At 35.3% G+C, this 20,175-nt stretch overlaps 1 protein-coding gene and 1 pseudogene across 4 annotated transcripts; one reads left to right on the top strand and one right to left on the bottom strand.

Moving 5' to 3' along the window:
* The first annotated feature begins 385 nt into the window (after window positions 1-385).
* Window positions 386-2,065, top strand: LOC144565280 (uncharacterized; annotated as a pseudogene).
* Window positions 2,066-5,572: 3,507 nt separating this feature from the next.
* Window positions 5,573-15,069, bottom strand: LOC144565095 (protein transport protein SEC31 homolog B-like). Of its 4 annotated transcripts, XM_078314736.1 has the most exons (22): window positions 14,602-15,069; window positions 13,750-13,804; window positions 13,512-13,634; window positions 13,299-13,395; window positions 13,165-13,201; window positions 12,952-13,057; window positions 12,386-12,443; window positions 12,169-12,266; window positions 11,943-12,062; window positions 11,800-11,848; window positions 11,593-11,714; window positions 11,388-11,515; window positions 10,384-10,921; window positions 9,541-9,633; window positions 9,178-9,363; window positions 8,873-9,086; window positions 8,442-8,527; window positions 7,900-8,133; window positions 7,672-7,797; window positions 6,917-7,217; window positions 6,256-6,494; window positions 5,573-6,040 (listed from the first exon to the last, which is right to left on the bottom strand). In XM_078314736.1, exons 1-22 carry the CDS (start codon window positions 14,913-14,915, stop codon window positions 5,948-5,950), a joined length of 3,417 nt encoding a protein of 1,138 aa, XP_078170862.1. In that variant the 5' UTR covers window positions 14,916-15,069; the 3' UTR covers window positions 5,573-5,947. The 4 variants fall into 4 exon arrangements, with proteins under 4 accessions (XP_078170862.1, XP_078170861.1, XP_078170860.1 ...); XM_078314735.1 differs by having other exon boundaries at window positions 7,672-8,119; window positions 8,431-8,527; window positions 14,602-15,066; XM_078314734.1 differs by having other exon boundaries at window positions 7,672-8,133; window positions 14,602-15,066.
* Between the last annotated feature and the right edge of the window lie 5,106 nt (window positions 15,070-20,175).

The raw sequence follows: 20,175 nt of genomic DNA, 5'->3' as shown, positions 1-20,175 counted from the left end.
AAAAGGTAAGAGGTTTAATATGGGTTTTATGTGAATAACTGTTGGGTTTCTATATTAAATTTGTTTAATATGCAGGCTTTCATATTAAATATTTATATATGGCCACATAATTGTTTAAGTGGGCTATTACTGTTGCATGTTTCCGTATTTTATTACACTGGGTTCAGGTTCAGTGATTCAATCGGTTGGTTAACCTCCGTTGTTTGGTTAACGATAAAATACCGGGCCCAATATTCAGTGACACTATTTCGTTAAAAGGGTTGACACCGTCAACGGTCTTTGTTAATCTTTTGAACTTGAACCAATCACAAGCTTTGAGCATTGGAACGCATAAAGAAAAGAGGAATACTAATTATCTTTGACTCCTCACTATTTTCACTGTAATCAGTCTCCAAATCCAAATTGAATCCATAAAATCCGGCCAATATAAATTTATCCCGAAGAAATTGATCCAAATTCATCAAAACCAAGCTCAACTCTGACTCTGAGAGATAGAGAGGAAAAGAGCGAAGAGCGGAGATGGCCGGGGTGTACGAAGCGGAGCAATACGCGCAGAGGCGGCCAAAGTATCCCAAGGAATGGTTCTCTATGCTGGCGTCGCTAACTCCCGAGCACAAGGTCGCTTGGGACGCTGGCACCGGCAGCGGCCAAGCTGCTATCGGCGTAATCTCTTAACCCTATCTCCATTCTCCACCCCAATCGAAATAATAGTAATAATAAAAAGACCTCTCTCTCTATCTCTATCATGTTTTTCCCAGAGTAACGGTTCCTTATTTTGAAAATGCTTCTTAATTTCTGATGACATATGAAACATGCTTGTAACAATCATAGTCACAAGATTCGCGAATTAAATCCGAATAATTTGTTTTTTTTGTGATATCAAACCGAACGCTGAATTATTCGGTTGACCAAACTTTGACCGAATTATAATCAAATAATTTGTGAATTTTTTCCAAATTTTACCTGGAATATTTTTTTTTTCTTTTTGCTAGACTGAGATATCCGGTCTAGATAATTCCGAATCATTTCCGATTTATACCCAAATTATTTCCGAATCACGAATTTTTGACCTCGCCGAACTGAACTCCAATAATTCATTTGTCACTGTGGTAACAATAATATACTACGCACAAAGTTTCCTCTAATATTGTAAGTACATAATCACACAAAAGATTTGCATGTCTTGACCAGTACAGCTGCTGCAGTACCAACAGAGAACTACTGGTAACAGGTAATAGTGCAGACATTATAATGTTTCTGGCCTTTCTGGTGCTCATATTGAAATTAAATTAGTTATACTGGTACCGGAACAATGCAGAATACCAAGCTAACAAAAAAAATGTACCTATGTTTAATTAATTATGTCATATATATACCAGATTGCATAACACTATGACCAAGTAATAGCAACCGACGTGAGAGCAGCTCAACTTGAACACGCGGCCCCACACCCGAAAGTGCGCTACCTCCACACCCCCATCTCCACCTCAGAAGATGAATTTGTTACCATGCTGGGTGGCGATAATTCCATCGACCTTATCATCTCTGCTACCGCAGTTCACTGGTTCGACCTGCCATTTTTCTACTCAGTCGTGAATCGTGTGCTCAAAAAACCCCATGGAATCATCGCAGTTTGGACTTACCTCTATGACATACCCATTCTGAAAAATTCGATGAAAATGGTTTTTGAAGCAGTGTTGCCTTACAGGGATCCAAGAACATTTCATGCCTATGAGAAATACAAGAAATTGCCATTCCCATTTGAGAGTGTCGGGTACGGGTCTGAAGGCAGCCCAATGGAGCTCGACATGGGGTTTGAGATGACATTTGATGAATTTATCGAGTCACTTAAAACAGGGTCGGCGTTTGTCAAGGCGAAGGAGCAAGGGGTGGAACTGTTATCAGATGAAATTTTGAAGGAGATGAAGAGAGAATGGGGAGATTCCACAGGGAGTCGCAAGTTGTTTTATTTAACATACATGCTTGTTGGAAAACCCAAGTCTTAAATGGTCATTATGTCATTTCATATCGACTAGTTACAAAATAAATAAATTCATAATTGTTAATTACACTTATGGATCGGATATTGACGATTATTTAATAAATGTATCAGCATAAGAAATAAGAACCTTTGCTTTGTTTTTGTTTTTTATAATAGTGGACTACTCCACTGATTTCATAAATCGCAACCATATAATGTTAGGCAAGTACTGGTACCAGTGGTACCAGTCCTTCCTTATACCAATCAATTACAAAAGAACATATCTAAACCAACCTACAGCATATCAAAGCGGAAAACCAAAATCCAAGAGTCAAAAACAATAACCAACCAATTAGCAAACACTAATAAAAGAAACGGCCTCAAAACTAAAAACAGAATGGTTGCACTCTAGTATCAAATTTCACCGTCCTCCCGTGTGTCGGACCCATCTGTAAGCAGAGGGACCCTGTGCTCCTGCACTCTCCCATCCAAATCCTCCTCCTGTGTAATCAAATTATCACAAAAAATAGGAATATGCAACACATCAGTAGGAAGTACTAACAATAATTTAAGGACAGATCCATTATCTTTTGAAGTCACCCAAAATTTCGCAAGAGAAATAATTTTAGCACCTATTACTCGAGGTTTAGCTCTAACCCCCTGAAAACACAACTTATTTCTTGCCAACCATAAAGACCATAGAACAGCTTCTCGTACTAATTCTATTAATAGCCTATCTTTTAATGGAATTAATGCATCAATAATTATATGAATCACCCCATCATCTCTTAAACCCTTAGACACGTTTTTAGAGGTGTGTGTGTTTTTTTTTCTTTTTTTCAATGTCGTCCACATTTCTCACGATCTATGAGAAATTTTGCGAATCTAAAACCACGAACATATTATACGCAATTTTATCTTTCGAATGAGATCTATGATGAGATATTTTCGGACTCATCGTCACACAAATATTTATACCTTATCATGCAAATATTTATACCTATACTTGTAAGTATTTATCTTTCCCAATTGTGGATCCCGCATCTCCGCATCAACCTTCTCTAATCGTCCCTGCGACAACCTTTCTCTAACAAAAATAATTGACCTAATAGGTATAAATACTGCAGTGCATAAGTATAAATACTTGTAATACTTGATATTAATACTTTTAAATGTCAGCAGTGTCATATGTGTAAAATACTAGGTATAAATACTTGTATGACGACGAGCTCAAAAGTATGTCATTATGGATCTCATTTGAAAGATAAAATTGTGTAGAAGACGTTAGTAGTTTTATATTCGCAAAATTTCTTATAAATCGTGAGAAATGTGGATGAGATTGAACAAATAAAATTGGGAGAATAATGGAGGATGAGAGTGGGAAAACAATTATCAGGGCCCATATTAAAATCGAGGACATATCTCATTTTCCTAGGTAATGTATTGCACTGGATCTGAATCATGGATCGGAGATGGAGAGATTATATATGGGGAAGCAAATTGTCTACCCCTTATGAGTAGGATTTTCCTGCCCCCCTTTCAATATAGTCATTCACTAGTTGACACTTGACATATAATTTTAATTATTATTTTTAATAGAAAACACCTGTACACTTTCTTTTTGACTTTTACCTGCCTGAAACTTGTAATGCAGTAAGTTATTACTCGCACATCTTACCATAGATCAAATTCATTCTACATTATAATATTACAAAAACTAAAATGCTTGGAATATAAAATTTCAAGTAAAAGCTTCTACTAATTTTAAAGGCCCATTTAAAAGCCCCCAGGTCTCGCCCTTTCTCTTTTGCTCAAAACCAAATAAATTAGGGGGGGTAAGCGGCATATTTTCTCCATACTTCTGACAACTCCATTCCACCTTGCCAGTATTATCAAACTGCTGAATTTCACTGGTATGAGATTACCCTTCTACTCCCCACACTGCCCTCTATCTACTGCCAAGGTTTGAGACTGAAAAACCATAAACTCAGTGGTACAACTCTCTAAAAAGAATCAAAGATTATAAAATCTTTCTTTTGCAAAGTGAATATTGATAAAGATTTTACTCAAACCTAATCTTATTTATGGTACCGACCAATCTAGTGAAGTATCAAAATTTAGAAGTTACAATAGAAAAAAATTATAAAAAATAACTTAAAAGTAACGCTAGCTACTTGATTCAACTCAAAATATTCTCATTACAAAGATTGCTTACTTGATTCAACTCAAAATATTCTCATTACAAAGATTGCTTAAGCTTTGAACTTGTAAAATTAGTAGAAGCTTTTACTTAAAATTTTATATTCCAAGCATTTTAGTTTTTGTAATATTATAATGTAGAATGAATTTGATCTATGGTAAGATGTGCGAGTAATAACTTACTGCATTACAAGTTTCAGGCAGGTAAAAGTCAAAAAGAAAGTGTACAGGTGTTTTCTATTAAAAATAATAATTAAAATTATATGTCAAGTGTCAACTAGTGAATGACTATATTGAAAGGGGGGCAGGAAAATCCTACTCATAAGGGGTAGACAATTTGCTTCCCCATATATAATCTCTCCATCTCCGATCCATGATTCAGATCCAGTGCAATACATTACCTAGGAAAATGAGATATGTCCTCGATTTTAATATGGGCCCTGATAATTGATTCAACTCAAAATATTCTAGAAGTTACAATAGAAAAAAATTATAAAAAATAACTTAAAAGTAACGCTAGCTACTTGATTCAACTCAAAATATTCTCATTACAAAGATTGCTTACTTGATTCAACTCAAAATATTCTCATTACAAAGATTGCTTACTTGATTCAACTCAAAATCTATTGTATAAACTTTAAACTTTGATCTAATTAGTTCAATAAATTAGTTATATAATGAACTTGTAAAATAATAATTTTTATTATTTTAGAATTTTTTTACTATTTTTTATAATTTATGAAAAATGATAAAAATAGCTTAAAAATAAAAGAAAATTACCAATTAAAACGTCTCCACAAATGGATCGTGAACTACGATAATTTATAAGATAAAAGTTTTTAAAACAATAGCATGGAAAGCAACATTCAAGATAAGACAAATACCGTAACCCCGGAAAAGCATTTTCAAATACGGTAAAGTTTTTGACAACAGTTTGTTTTAACAATCTTTATAACTTCTTCTGAAAACATGTTAAAAAGATTTTAAAAAAAAAATATAGATATTATTTTCATTATAAATCAATTGTATTTTAATTTTCATACAATTTAACTATCATTTAATAATTTTAAAAAATAACATTATGTGCTGAACAGTGAAACCTTAAAAAAAATCAACCATTTGTCATGTATATATTATGTTTAAAATATAGATTATATTTACTCGTCAGATTTTAAAACTATAAATTATATTTGTTGATTGTCCAAATTATGAAACTTGGATCGCACCCTTCTTCACATGTTGTATAAAACAATAAAACAAATTAACAACTGTTTGCCAAATATAATATCCTTTGAAACAACTTTTGTAATTGTACAATAAAATCTTATTGCTCACAAAAAACAACAAAAAACCATTGACCAGAAGAACATTCACGAAGAAATATCAGCAAACTGGTCACAGAAAAAATAACACTATGCAATTAAGTTGCTATTTCTATAATAATCTCAGCAAAACAAAGCCAGTCCAACAACATAATAAGCAGACAGTGATGAAACAAAAAAAAAATGGTCGACCTCCATGAAAGGGAAAAAAAAACAAAACAAATAAGGGAAGCCTAATTTCTGTTCAACAAGACTTTTAAAAAAAACAAAAGGTTCTACATTATTCTATGCTAAGACATTAGGGAAGCACTTCTACTGGAAAGCATAAACTGGAGAGAGGCCAAGAGAGGTAACTGAAGATATCCGGGGCAAAATTAACAAGGTGATAGCAATGTTGTATATATAGACTATATCTTGTCACAAGCACAAATGGGATTACTGGGTCTTATAGCCGTAAGCTGGACCTTGTTTTAATCATGCGCTTTAGGGCCACAAGCCAGAAGTTGCACTCATCCCAGTCGCTCGTTGTCAATGAAACCTGATAAAAGTACCAAATAAGTACATTTTTATTACTTGCTTACTGTATTTAATTGGGTTTTTGCCAGGGACCTTGGAGAATTGTCCTGCCTACTGGATATTTTTATTTCAAGAAAACTAACTGCATTTGTATGGCAGGTAAATAGGTTGCCACAAGCAGATTCTATTCTCTTTTATTTTTTATAGCCTTGTCTCAAGTATCAGAAGTACATTTACCTGGAGTTGTAAGGCAGAGGCAAAATCACCATTATCCAGTGCCAAACACAACTGGACCAACTTAGATGCGACGCTCGGAGAAATATCCCCCCCATTCAACTTCACAAACAAGGCTCCAATTTTCTTTGAGTTGTCATCTATCTCCCGCTTCTTGGATGGGTTTGCTTGTGGCCCCCCTAGAGCTCTCGATGTCTCGTCAAAAAGCCGTGTCAGGGTCAATATAACAGGCCTCAGTTCAGCTGCAAGACAATATATATAAAAACAAATGCATTTGACTCCTCATATTTACTCATAATAAAATGTACTATGGAACAGTTCGACTCCATGTGTACTTTTCAAGTTTCTTTACTGACTAATCAAAGAGCTTGGTATAAACAATAGCAATGGGAAAATAGTAGGTCTTCACTATAGCTAAGTATGTTGCATAGTTGAAGGTCACAAATATTTCGAGTCTATTTAATTTCTGCAGAAAGCACTTAAAAAACCAGCTGGTAAGGTTATGCCATGCGATGCTGGTACAAGTGCAAAACAGATTCCATACAAAATTTTGTTGTAATCTTAGTATACAACTATGGTAAAGCAATCCAATAATGGGATTCTCAATTATACCATAGAAAACCAACCAACACTCAATTAACCGTATAAACCAACTTAACATTACCCGAAACTTTTGATGTATCAGCTGTCGGAACGGTAGGTGGAGGGGCTGCAGGGGCAGGTGCTGGCAGCTGCTGTGCAGGTGCCTGAGTCGGGCTGGATGGCTGAGTAGTGCTCATGGGGCCCATACCAGCCCTTGGAATAAAGCCCTGATTAGCCATGGGCATAAACCCAGAACTCGGGTTGGTTGCAGCAGCTTGTGGGAACTTGTGGCCTGGAATGGAACCAGTCATTGGTGGGGCTGAGCTGCGTGGTGCAGCAGCACCAGGTGGTACCGGTGCTTGAAATGTGGGGTTTGTAAGTCCCTGCAAATGCCATGAAAGTAATTGAGATAACAAACTGCAAAAGGAATTTGAGTTTGCCAATACAGAACAGAGCAAGTTGAAACCAATTAGAACAATTATTGGTATAAAGCCTATTCCTCATTTAACCATTGCACAATTTACCAAACTTGGATTACATTTTTACCCAACTAATCCCTGTTAAGCCCTCAAATTTGATCCAATTTGGCCTCCATAATGATTTTAAGTTTGCACAGTGTGATTGGCAACCGAATTAGCCAGAACGGTATACAAAAAACCCCATCGAAAAAAAGGAGGATATGTTTTGTTAGATGCAGTAGACTAATGCATACTGTAACCAACCAGCTTATGTTTCATAAATGCATCAATGCAGATAAAAGACCAGAAGAAACCACACACACACAAAAAAAAAAAAAATCTTGAAGCAAAATATTCAAAACAGTAAAATTATACATACTGGATAGAGCTGAGAACCAAGAGTTGTTGGCTGTTGATACTGTTCAGCATTTTTAAGGACACCTTTATCTGATGGAACAAAAGATGTTGCAGTGAGCTGAGTTGCCGGCTGTTGGCCGAAACTTGGCTGCAAGAGAATGGAAAAAGTAAACAATAAGAAAGCAGTTGTACAAGACATACAGAAAGTGGATGACCACAAAATAATCAAAGTCTTAAATGAAAAAGATGCCTGTCGAGGAGGTGCGTGTTGTGCCGGTGATGGAACAAACATCTGACGGATTGGAGCTGGTTGAAATGATGGTACTGAGTTGCTCTGGTATGGAGCTGCCGAGCTAGTAGAAGTATAGTCTTGGAACTGTACAGGCTTCTGTTGCACCGGTGCATAGCTGCCATAAGTTGGATTAAATGGTTGCTGCTGATAGCCTTCACCATATTGGTCACTAACACTCCTCGGCTGCTGAGTCTGCAATTTATCATGCACAGGAAAAAATATATAAAACTATCAACTTGAGTACAAAAATTCTAACAATGATCAGAAAAAAGTAACAGAAATTTTGGCACAGTATATTCTAACAATATCCATCACTTCAACAGTTTATGGCTTAATGTCAAGTTGTGAGCATTCTAGAATGACCTGCTCAAACTACATTAAAGGCCAGAAAGCGCATAAAAGATATCACACACGAGAGGATGGAGCACTGAACATCAGAAAAAAACATATTTAAAAAAAAGACTGAAGTCGGGACACAAGCATTATGACAAAAGCAAAACCTGATAATCAATGCTGTTAGAACTCAATTGATCTTCACCATAGTAAGAGGCAGTATGTTGCTCAGAAGGGAAAGCATCTGCAGCAGCTGCAAATTTAAGAAGTCAACTAAGTTAAATGTCTCATTCGAATAATTCAAGAATATTTTACTATATCACAACATCACTGATTCCTGGCCCAATAAAAACTAGCCAAAGTCAATTTTGTCACAACCCATCTGCCTGAATAACTATAATAAAAAATTTGCCACATGGTCCCCACATCTTCTTAAATGGCTGCCAGCCAGGTAAACATGTAGGTCTAATATTCTTCTCATTTTCAATTTCAAACCCCCAAAATGTAACTATTGATAAACAAGCAGTATATCCTGTAAGTTGTAACGAATAGTAGCATCCATGAAGAAACAGATATTTCTGAGCTTGAAAGTTCTTACCACTTTCAGCAGAAAATGCAATTCTATCTCTCAAGATGGTCAGCTCCTGAGAAGAACCATCAGATCCTAACAGCTTGAGGTACTCCATCGCAGTAGAAAGGAGACCCTGGCTGGCCAAGAGTTCAGCATAGTTCTCCACAAGCTTAGACAACGAAGCGCTAAACCTCTTTTGCCCGGTCGCAAGGGCCAAAGTGATCGTCTTCTCCATCAAATCCTGCCAAGCAAGAAAAGAATAATGATGGCTATAAATAAATCAAATCACACTAGATTAGTATAGTGAGCATTTTGTTGCCAAGAGAAATTACCTGAAGAAGGTCAACATAAGTTTTGCCTTCATCTTCTGATTTCAAGTTAAGGGACCAAATTTCAACAGTTTTGTCGATATTGCCAGCAACAATGTAGCAGAGAGTTGCAGCAAGTGTGTTCCCAGAAGCTAGAAGTCTTGAAGCAAGTGTGTCACACAGGACAGCCCATTCATCTTTGTTTGCAAACTGCAATTCAAACATAGACAAATTTACCCTCAACTACGCTCTTTTCAAAGCCTAATATCTCTTAAAATAATGTGTAAACTCATTGAGCAACAACATGAATCTCCTGGGATCCAACCGTCCACACAAATTTACCAAAAACAAATTCTTATATACACAAATTAGTAGTAGCAAGCTTACAGTGCAGAGAAGAGCCAATGTTTCTTTCCAAGAATTCAGTGGCCAGGTGTTGACAAAGCTCATGAGATCATTACCGGCCATAGCAGAAACAATCTGGGTATTGAAGTATATCAAAACAAAAAAAAAAGTCATCTTCTAATTAAGTGTAATACAAACATAGTAGAATATTTTAGTAGCAAACTGAAAATGAAGTGGATGTAAAACATCCAACGTATGAAAGTAGTAGCAATACCTGCAGAGATACAGATACAGAAACCAATACGAATAATTATAATCCCTTGGTTACCGATATGGATATCTGGATTTCCATGAATCAATCCAAAACTCTTCTTATTTACCTTTGTTTACATTGCAAGTGTAATATTTCAACAAGTTTGAGTTTGTTATTTCTCATGCAAGTAATATAGTTCATGCATGCTGGTATATATTTTTAGTTCAAAAGTTAACTGGTTTTAATTTAAAATGCTTCTCCGTTATATCTTTACTTTGTTATTGAAATCAATATCATCAATATCAGTTGATTAATTCAATTAACTCATAATTTGTATTTGCCAATCATATCTCCATTCAAGTATCAAAGCATACTCTATTTTGAAATTAAACATCATTCAATATCCGCTGTATCCATATATGTTTAATGAGACCAGGAAAAAATATTGTTTTACTTCTATCTTGTCCACTCCATTTTCACATAAGAGATTCTAGGATCACTAGGCAAAAAGCATCATTGAGGCATCAGTAATGGCCAGACTTGATTCAATTTTACATTAAAATTATGTATGGACAATGCCAGAATCAATCAGGGACTGGATTTATTAAATAAAATAAAACACAGTTTAGTACCTTCAGATAAGAAGAAACACTGTTCTTGAGATACAAGTTGCGGGTGCTCTCCCAAAGAGATGGACCTCCAACATGAGCAATAACCAAAGCATCTGCCATCCTATTAGCTGCAGCACACTGTGCAACAGCTGCTTTATAGTCACCCACCACCAAGGCACGCTGGATGCTCTCATCAACAGAAGGATCAGAAGGAACTTCTGGAATCTTCTGCTCTTCATCCTTCTTTATCTGTTCAGTTTCATTGCTGGAGCCACTCTCTTCGGAGACCAATGTATCCTCAGAGGAAGGCTGGGGATTGTTGAAGAACTCATCTCCATTGTCAACCAGGAATTGAGAATCCCTTGCCTCAGGAAACGTGCTGCTGTTGTTGTCAACACTGAGGGAGTCTTCAAGGATCTTCACAAGGTCATTAGTGGAGTCAACAGTCTGGCTTTCTGGTACACTGAAGCCAAGATGATCCAGCAGTTTTGTCCTTGCAGCACCCTCTTCATCAAGCATTACTTTCAAAAAGCTCCAGGTTTCTTTCTCTTCTTCAGATCTATTCAATATATAGTGAATAAACTGAAATTAATTGAGCAGATTAAAAATATAGTCTCCTTAATGATATCAGTAATGACCAAAACCAGAACCAATTTATAGCACCAAACCAGATGCCTTTTGTAACAATTGTATGAAGAAAACATGGTTGTGCAGTTCAAAAACTCAATTAAATGAAATAAACCAAAAGCAACACAACAAAATTGGGCATAACCTATTGGCCCATATTTCATTGGTACTGTAACTGGTAGAGATGATTTTATCAATCAAAGTGTTTGGTCTCTGCTCAGTACAGGGGAAGATGGCAACAATATCTTGAATGAGATAAATGATCACTTCTAAAAGAAACAACAAGACATTTATATTATAATATTTTATAGAACAGCTGTTGGAGTACATTACAGCAAACAGAAAGCAAAAAACACCTGCAAGAAGTCATTAATGATTTTTAAAAGGTGAAGACATACTTGGACTCCTCAGATTTCTTCTCACACAATGCTCGGAGTGACGCTTTTTCCCCATTTTTTATCACAGATTCAAATTCAGTTGATCGGCTAACCAGAGTATGCTCAGTAACCAATTCATGCACAAAAACCTAAAGAAAAAACAGACATTAAATGGCGGAAAAAAAAAGATAACTAGGTTAAGGAAGAACGATGAGCGTTGAAGTACCTCAGAATTAGTATTTGGGGCATTTGGCACAACAGGATTAGCACGAAAAGAGACGAACTTCCCTCCAAAACCAAAGGAGGCACCAGTTGGACATTTCAGCCATTTTGGGGCCCTCATGCGAGCTGAAACAATTAAAAAAAATGAATATAGCCAATCAAACTAGACTAATTGAAAGAGAAATATGTTGAATAGGTACTTTCAGAATACCTGGAACAGTACCATAGGATCCCTCTCCACCTGAATAGCGGCCACAAGCCTGGAAAATGGGATTATTTAATATGATGCCATGAAGATCCATCATCTGAGTCAAAAATGACTGTTAAATTTAAATAACAAAAAAAATACAGTACCTCTATGTTGTATATTCCAATCTTAACGTCAAAAGAGGAAGCCGAAATGACCCCTGGAATCTTTGGGTACCAGTGAACATCGAAGTTCCAGTTTGTGCTAGCTGGAAGTTCACTTGCTATCTGTATCACATTGAAGTAAATAGACACAACAAAAGTTAGTTTATTAAGGTGGATGCAGTTCCACGTTGATCTGTACAGGAAATAAGAATGAAACACGATTCTTTACCTCTCCACTATGAGTGTCCCAACAAATAGTTCTGTTATCCTTGGCACAGGTAAGCAAAAATGAGCTATCATAGGGACACCAAGACATGGCAATTACACCTGGTATCCATAAACAGAAGCAAGGAAAAAATATATATAGTCCACAAGTATAAAGTTGCAAGCATTCATAGAAACTAATGAACAGATTGGAAATCTTCAAGAAGAGAGCTAAATTAAACCTTTTGTGTGTCCCACAAACTCTTTCAAAGGTGATATTGTTTTCCTCACATCCCACACCTGTCAAAAGTAAAATGGAAAAGGTAAACAAGAAATGACTACAGGCAGCAAATCTTTTGCATCACTAATAACAACCACATAATGAAACTATAAATTGATGAAATGACAAGTGCTTTCTTCAATTCTGATGAGTTATTTAAACCCTAATATTGATAGCTTGTCTACCAATTATTGTCTTTCTTGGTCTCAAAAGATAGAACTTAGGCAAAAGCTTGACAAAAAAAAATAAGATATCTCCTTCAAAGGAACTTTATTACAAAACACCTCATGCTATGAAAAATAAAAACAAGCAAGTAACCCGCATGTAAACAAGGAACAGAATTCAGAAAGTTGCTCTTGCAATTTCAATCTCATTGTGGAAATAGCATTCCACGTTTAAGTTTTAACATAACAATTAGAGCTTCCAGAATTTCAGAAATAGGCTCGCTCTTTAAAATTTTTAACAACAATTCTTTCAACTCGTGACAAATTATGAAAATAAAAATTTAGACTGTAATAATAATCATACCCTGAGAGAAGGAGAGCTATCATCATCGGAGGCAACAATTAGTTGTGTTGACATATCAGGATTCCATTGCAAAACTGAGCACCTCCTTCTATTTGGGTCTGAAAAGCTGTTAATCATAGGAGATGGAAACAAGGACAAAGTGAAGTTAAAGATGAGAAAAGAAGATGTTGCATTAACTACTGGCAATCAAGTAACATCAAATTACGTACTTGCCTTGTTATGGGCTTTTGCTGTCTTAAGTCCCAGACAACTGGAAATCAAGCATAAGAAACAAAAAAAAATGTAAGTATTCCACTCTCCCCACAGCCAAATTGACAAACAAAAAAAAAACCTCCGAAGTTCAGTACCAGATATGCCATTATATGAAGTTGAGGCCAGTATGTGCTGAAACTTGGGATTCCAAGAGACAAAAGAGACCTCTGTTTGAGCCCCAGAGCCAACTCCCTATTTTGAAAGAAAGGAACATTCATGCCTTTATCAGAACATATGGAAAACTCAAAAAGAACCATGCAAGAATTACCAATCTTAAATTTCATGTTTAATGCAGGAGAATATAATACCTTCAGAGGAGGGAAAAGATTTGGCTCAGGAGGCTTTGCCAGATCCCAGATGCATATTTCTCCTTCATCAGCTCCAGAAGCAAGTAAATTTGGTGCCATCGTGCTAAATTCCAACCCACGAACCTATGTTTTGATTTACAAAAGAAAAGTAGAGTCCACTAAAATAAGACAAGCCTGGATACAGAAAAATGATAATGATGACAAGGTAGTAAATAAATTTTGGTGTTGACATTATTACCGGTCCAGTGTGCTTCTCAAGCCTAGCTACCAAAGCTGCATCTTGATCTTGGGAACTTCCATGAATAACATAAAAGGACAAAATGTAAAGCATCATTACTTGCCAGGATAAAGAACAAAATACAAAAGGCGGAATACATTTATTAGGCTGATGGCTCTATTGAATTATTCAGATTTTAAAACTGTTGCTTCAAACCAGAATTACAACACTTGGTTTGTTTCCATAGAAAATTCTCTGTACTGTATATAACACATAATAGAGATTGAATAAATATCAGCACAGTAACTCTCACTTACTGTAAAATCTCAAATAGAACATACAATAGCTTAAAGAGCAAAATAACATTGTAATAAGCTCAGTGCAATCTGAAACTCAGGCCAGATAAGCCAGCATTAGTAATTGATTTCCAAAAACATTGTAATAAGCTCAAGGGTCCACATGAATACATGCTGTTTTGATATGATCTTTTTATACCTCCAGATCAAATACAAAACATTATGCTTTATTCAAGAGATCAGTAACAAGTCAAAATTTTAAGTTTTAGATAGCATGCGTTCTCTTTCCCAAAATTCCATTCCATTTGGTCTCTATTTGTATGCCATTAAGATTCTAATTCCAGTATCTTGTACTAGGAATTACAAATCTACTAATCATAAGACAAATAAATTAACAACTAATTATATCAATAAGTTGAAACACTCATTATCCATCAAGGATAATTCGTTCCCCTTCGTTTCATAAAATATGTATTTCCGTACTCACAAATGCAATCTACTTTTTAGAATTCCAATACATTTCAGGTCTTACAAAACCATGCCTTATAATGCACCAGATCTGTTGAATTACACACACCTGATCATAGTCCAAGGGTTCCAGACACCAATGGATCCGTCGCCAAGCCCGCCAGCAAGCAAGCCCAGCGAGAACTCTTCAGACGAAGCTGGTTTAGACCACGACAGCCGATTGAACCGATCCTGACTGGGAATTGACACTGCAAGAGGAAGATCAGGCGCGTCAGATTGAAAATCTAACTTAAATATCTCAAGATTCGCAGAGGAGCTGAAGGACAGATCCACCGCGCCGGACATAGTCCCAGCGGCGAGGTACGGCGCGTCAGGAGCGATCGCCACCAGCGCCGATCGCTGTGCACTCTTGATGCACGCCATGAGGGAAGAGAGAGGGAAGAAGGGTTTCTGGATCTCGGTTTGAGTTATTTGAGAAGGGTGTCTGGGATCTAGAGGGAGGAGTGTTTAGGCCTTCGCTATGGCCTTGCGGATCGGGGTCGAGATGAAAAATTACAGAACCAGGCAGAGAGTGAGCAATCAGATATGAACGGAGGGTTTTATTTAGGTGCCTTGAGGTAGTTTGTAACATATTCTATAGATTGATTGTGTAACGAGCAATTGGAGACCAACCAGTTAGTTAGTCACTACATAGAATAAAATATAACAACAAATACAGAAATATACAATTTGGAGCGTCTCGAGGAAAATGTTATGGTCACCGGGAGATCCTACAGTTAATCTTACGAACACGCTGACGATGGAATCTTAGCCCTTCAAATTACAGTGATCTGCCACCTGTCGGTGGACAAGTATCATTTCTGTAAAAGATTCTCTTCACTTTACGGTTTGAGATTAACTCCCAGTCGCTTTGGGATTCGGGCTAGCACAGGGATAATATTAATGGGCTTTGAGATTTGTGCCATTTAAAAAGAACAGCTCAGATTCAGTAATTGTAACAGATTCCCTGTTACGGTACTAGGGAGGATCTGAATTCTCTGTCGATAGCGTTAAAGACCCGAGTAATGTTAATTTCTGGATAAGAGTATATTTTCTATTTTATTCAACCTTTTTCTTTGGAACAATGGACTATTTTTTGGTTCAGTAGTGAGTAGGGTTGTCAGAAAGGCTCGTAGTTCGTGATTTGATTGACTTTGATTCGAAAAAAAAAATCACAATTAACTTGTTCGATTGAAGTTCGTTCTGAAACAAATCAAACCAGTTCGGTTCAAATCTTAATCAAATTCAAACTCAAATTGGATATAGATCGTTCAAAATTGGTTAGCGGACTATTTAAGTTCAAATCTCAAATTAACATGTACCGTTCGAATTAGAGCAACGCGCAGTGGCTCAGTGCAAAATTAAGGTTTCATTTCAAATATGCACAAATAGGTATATGATATAATCATATAAGATCCAATGAATGCTTAGTAAGGTATCCAATTTTCAAAAAATAACTAAGGACGGTAGGGCTACCAAAAAAAGCTCCTAATTCGTGATTCGATTGACTTTGATTAGAAAAAAAAATCACAATTAACTTGTTCGATTGAAGTTCGTTATAAAATAAATCAAACCAGTTCGATTCAAATCTTACTCAAACTCAAAGTTTGATTTGATTTGATTTGATTCGTTTGCATCCCTAGTAGTGAGACCTATGTTATTGTCTTCATTTTTCTTTAATCGTCAAAAAGAAAATTATTTATCACATCAATATTTTAATAAAATTTTGACAATAATTTCAGGTTTTCAGTACATCAGTACGTCTTTAATTTTAATTTTACTGACGTAATAAAACATAATTTTAACAGTATTAATATTTCATCCTTAAAATTATTATTTATAGCATCTAATGTGGTACTTTCAAACAGACTGCTAATTTAGAATGATTACTGTAACTGACAATTAGCATATCATCATTTAATAATTTTTTGAATTGTCAGTAAAATTATAATTATAATTATCATATCATCAATTGTCAGTTACAGTAATTTTCTTATTCATCATATCATCATTTAATCCTATAATTAAAATTATAATTATCATATCATCATTTAATAATTTTCTTATTCAATATATCTGTTAGTGGAATTTTCCATTTAACCCTAAATAAAAAGAAATTACATAACATGGTATGAAGTTTCAATCATATATATGATTTTGAGTTCTACGGTTTAAATCTGAGATTTAAATGATATGAATTTGGTTTATTCATTTTAATTTTTAAAACAAACTAATTAATGATCATGTTAGAATATGTTTCTATTTACTGGAAAGAAAAAGAATCCAAAATTCCATATAACTGCACTTTCAAATTTGCATCTTTTATCAGCAATTCAGCACTACATAACATTTTTGTGCCTAGATTATTCTTTAGGAGTGCAAAAAAAAAAAAAAAAAAAATGTAATTGAGTATTCCATGGTACTTAGGGGGCGTTTGGTTCGCGCTATAGGTCATTACAGGGAATAGAAGGATTTCAGGGAATGTAATGCCAGGGAATGTAATGCCAGGGAATGTCATTCCAGGGCATGTGTCATTACCATGTTTGGTTCGCGCATGGCTATTGCTTCAACATTCCTTGGAATGAGCATTCCCATGTTTGGTTCGCGCATAGTTATTGCAATGGCTATAGTCATTTAATTTAGACAGCAATGGTAATAGCTATGCTGAGTTATTTCCGATACTTAGCGGTACTTGTATTTAGAAAAAAAAATACAAGCTCTTCAATAAATTATGTATATTAACTTATTTTAATTTAGAGGTTATGTTAAATTTAGAAGATTATGTATAACAAGTTTATAAATGTGCCTACATACACGGTCCAAAATTTAGACCATATTAGTAAATCATCACCACATAATAACAAGAAAATATACTACAAAAGCATAGAATAACAAGAATCATGTTAATACATAAACCATATACTTCGTACCCATTAAAATTTTTTAAATGACATGAAAAGGAAAATGACTATATAATACAACTAATAACATATCAACTCAGTGATTATTTCTTGAACTTCTCCACGTGGTAAACATTTCATGAGCTAATGTGTCCCTCCAATTCGTCCATTCATATGTTGATTCAATATGTGTAATTCGCTCACCATCTAGCTCCTCTAGCAGTAGGTTGGCCTCTTGCATTCCGACATCCAAAAGATCAATAGGCATTTTCCTTCGAATATGATTGTGAATGAGCGCACAAGCTGCAATTATTCGACATTGAATCTTTACTGGATAAAATGATTTTCCCCTAAGAATTGCCCATCTCCCTTTAAGAAGACCAAAACACCGTTCTATGACATTGCGTGCCGAAGAATGTTTGTAGTTATAAAACTCCCGTGCTGTTCGTGGTAATCTGCCATCATTCCAATCACTTAAATGATATCTTTGACCTCTGTAAGGTGTAAGAAAACCCTCTCCATTTGGATAACCGGCATCACAAAGATAGTAGTAACCTATAGTTAGAAAAATACAATCTTTTGAATTGGAGACATGAAAACAGCTCCAGATTTACCTTCTGTCAGTAAACTGACTGCACAAGTGGTTCTGGATTGATTTTGATCAAACATCTTCATGAGCATATAGTCGACACACATACAAGAACTCTAAAAAAAGAATTTCTCAAAAATGATTTTTTTACAAGTTTTTATGGCCTATTGAATTTCATATTTCAGAAATGAAGTGCACTGTCAAAACAGTGCACTGCCCCCCCACACTGTAATGCATGCTAAAATATCAGAATTTGGGTTTTTGTTCCTAAATGCTCATGATGATGTATTCCATCTATTTGGAAGAGGAATTGGCTTAATTTTGAGTTTTGATCAAGTTTTGGTTTCAGTTTCTAACAGAGGGTTGTTCTATAGAGTTGTGATACCAGTAATGCATGCATTAGTATTGTGTTAACCTAATGACTGGGACAAGGCTTTCACTATGTTTGAACATTACTTTAAAATCTAATTTGACATAGATATGCATTAACTTGTGTACTGACTTAGTGAATTGATATACTTATTATGCATATGAAAAATAATGCAAGATTAAAAGAAACATCTTGTTTTATTTAGTTTATGAAAATGTATGAACTGTCTCTGTCAGTGATTATGACAAGGTTTTTTTACAAAGAGGTCCATGTCTTTATTATTATTCTTATTTTAGTTTAATAAAACAATAGATATGTATCATTTTTATTGAGAATCATCAAGTGCTAATAATGAACTTATTTCACATGTATCATTGTACTTTCTAAAAAACTGGTCACTTAATCATCTTAGACAAATCTCTATTTTTTTAGATACAGTAATGAGCTATATAATATATGATAAATACTGATAAATATGCTTACCACGAGGGACATGTAATCCATTTCTTCTAGCAATTGCATCACGTAGTACTCTTGAATCAGCAGCAGATCCTTCCCATCCAGGTAGAATATACATGAACTGCATATCTGGAGAACAAACTCCTAAAACATTTGTAGCAACCTCCTTTTTCCTGGTACGGTATCTGGCTTTGTCAATGTCATATACATTCACTTGAATATATGTATCATCTAATGCGCCAAGATAGTTCTGTTAAATAGAGACAATAGTTAATTTGATTTTATTTACCATGTACATGTTTTATATGATTGGTGAATTGTAGAAGTACCTTAAACCATTTCCATCTTTCATCAGTTGAATCTTCTGGTATTGGTGTTGGCTTCTTAAGCAGAACATTATGGCATCTAATAACAACAGTAAGCACATTATGGAATTGCCTGCTTATTGATTCTCCGGATCTCACAAATTGTCTCTTTATTACTCTGTTTTTCTCATCATGCGCCAAAATATTCAAAAATATTGCTACTGCCTCTTCAACTGATACACTTCCATCACATGTCAACCTCCCCGCACTTGACAACAAGTCACACAGGCTATAAAAAGCTCTTCGATTCATGCGTGTATTTTCAACACAAACCAAATCACTATCAAATATCATTATGTGAAGAGTTATAGATCGAATAGAGTGTCTCTCCAAAGCTTTACGACCACCCCACAAGGTCTGACGACTCATCAATAGCAACCATAACAAGATAGCTTTAAACGTTAGATAATAGAGCATCTCAAAGTATGAAGCTGTAATGGAAATTGTAACAGGAATTGCGTAGAGATTGGTTGGTTCATCCATTATTTCACAGTGCAGGCAGAATTTATCTAAATAATCAAAATTCACAAAAGATGATTAGATAAGAAGCAAGTACATGATATCATAAGGCATTAGTAAATAAGTGAATAATTTCGTCAACATGGTTTAAATTATGTGTATAGCATAAGAAATCCACATCACTGCATTTCTCAAAATAAGTTCAGAGATTCACATCACTGTAATTTGTAAATGAACTACACAGGTATCTAAAGAAGGTAGTCTACTTCTATTTGCTTATTACCTGACGACTTCAAGCAATTGGAATTAATAAAGCAATTTTCCGAACTGATTGGCTGTGTTTTTCAGAGAAAAAACGCTAGATGAACTAATTTACTCAGTTTGGAATAAAGCATAATGAACTAATTCAAGCAATTGGAATAAAGCATCGGAATTTGGGTTTCGATCAATTGAATGGTATTTTGGATCAGTTGAATTTGGGTTCCGATCAATTGGAATAAAG

The sequence above is a fragment of the Carex rostrata genome, chromosome 14 (assembly GCF_964058835.1).
Source record: "Carex rostrata chromosome 14, lpCarRost1.2, whole genome shotgun sequence".
Taxonomy (NCBI): Eukaryota; Viridiplantae; Streptophyta; class Magnoliopsida; order Poales; family Cyperaceae; genus Carex; species Carex rostrata.
The sequence above is the reverse complement of the archived record's forward strand: the minus strand, read 5'-3'. Positions and strand labels throughout refer to the sequence as shown.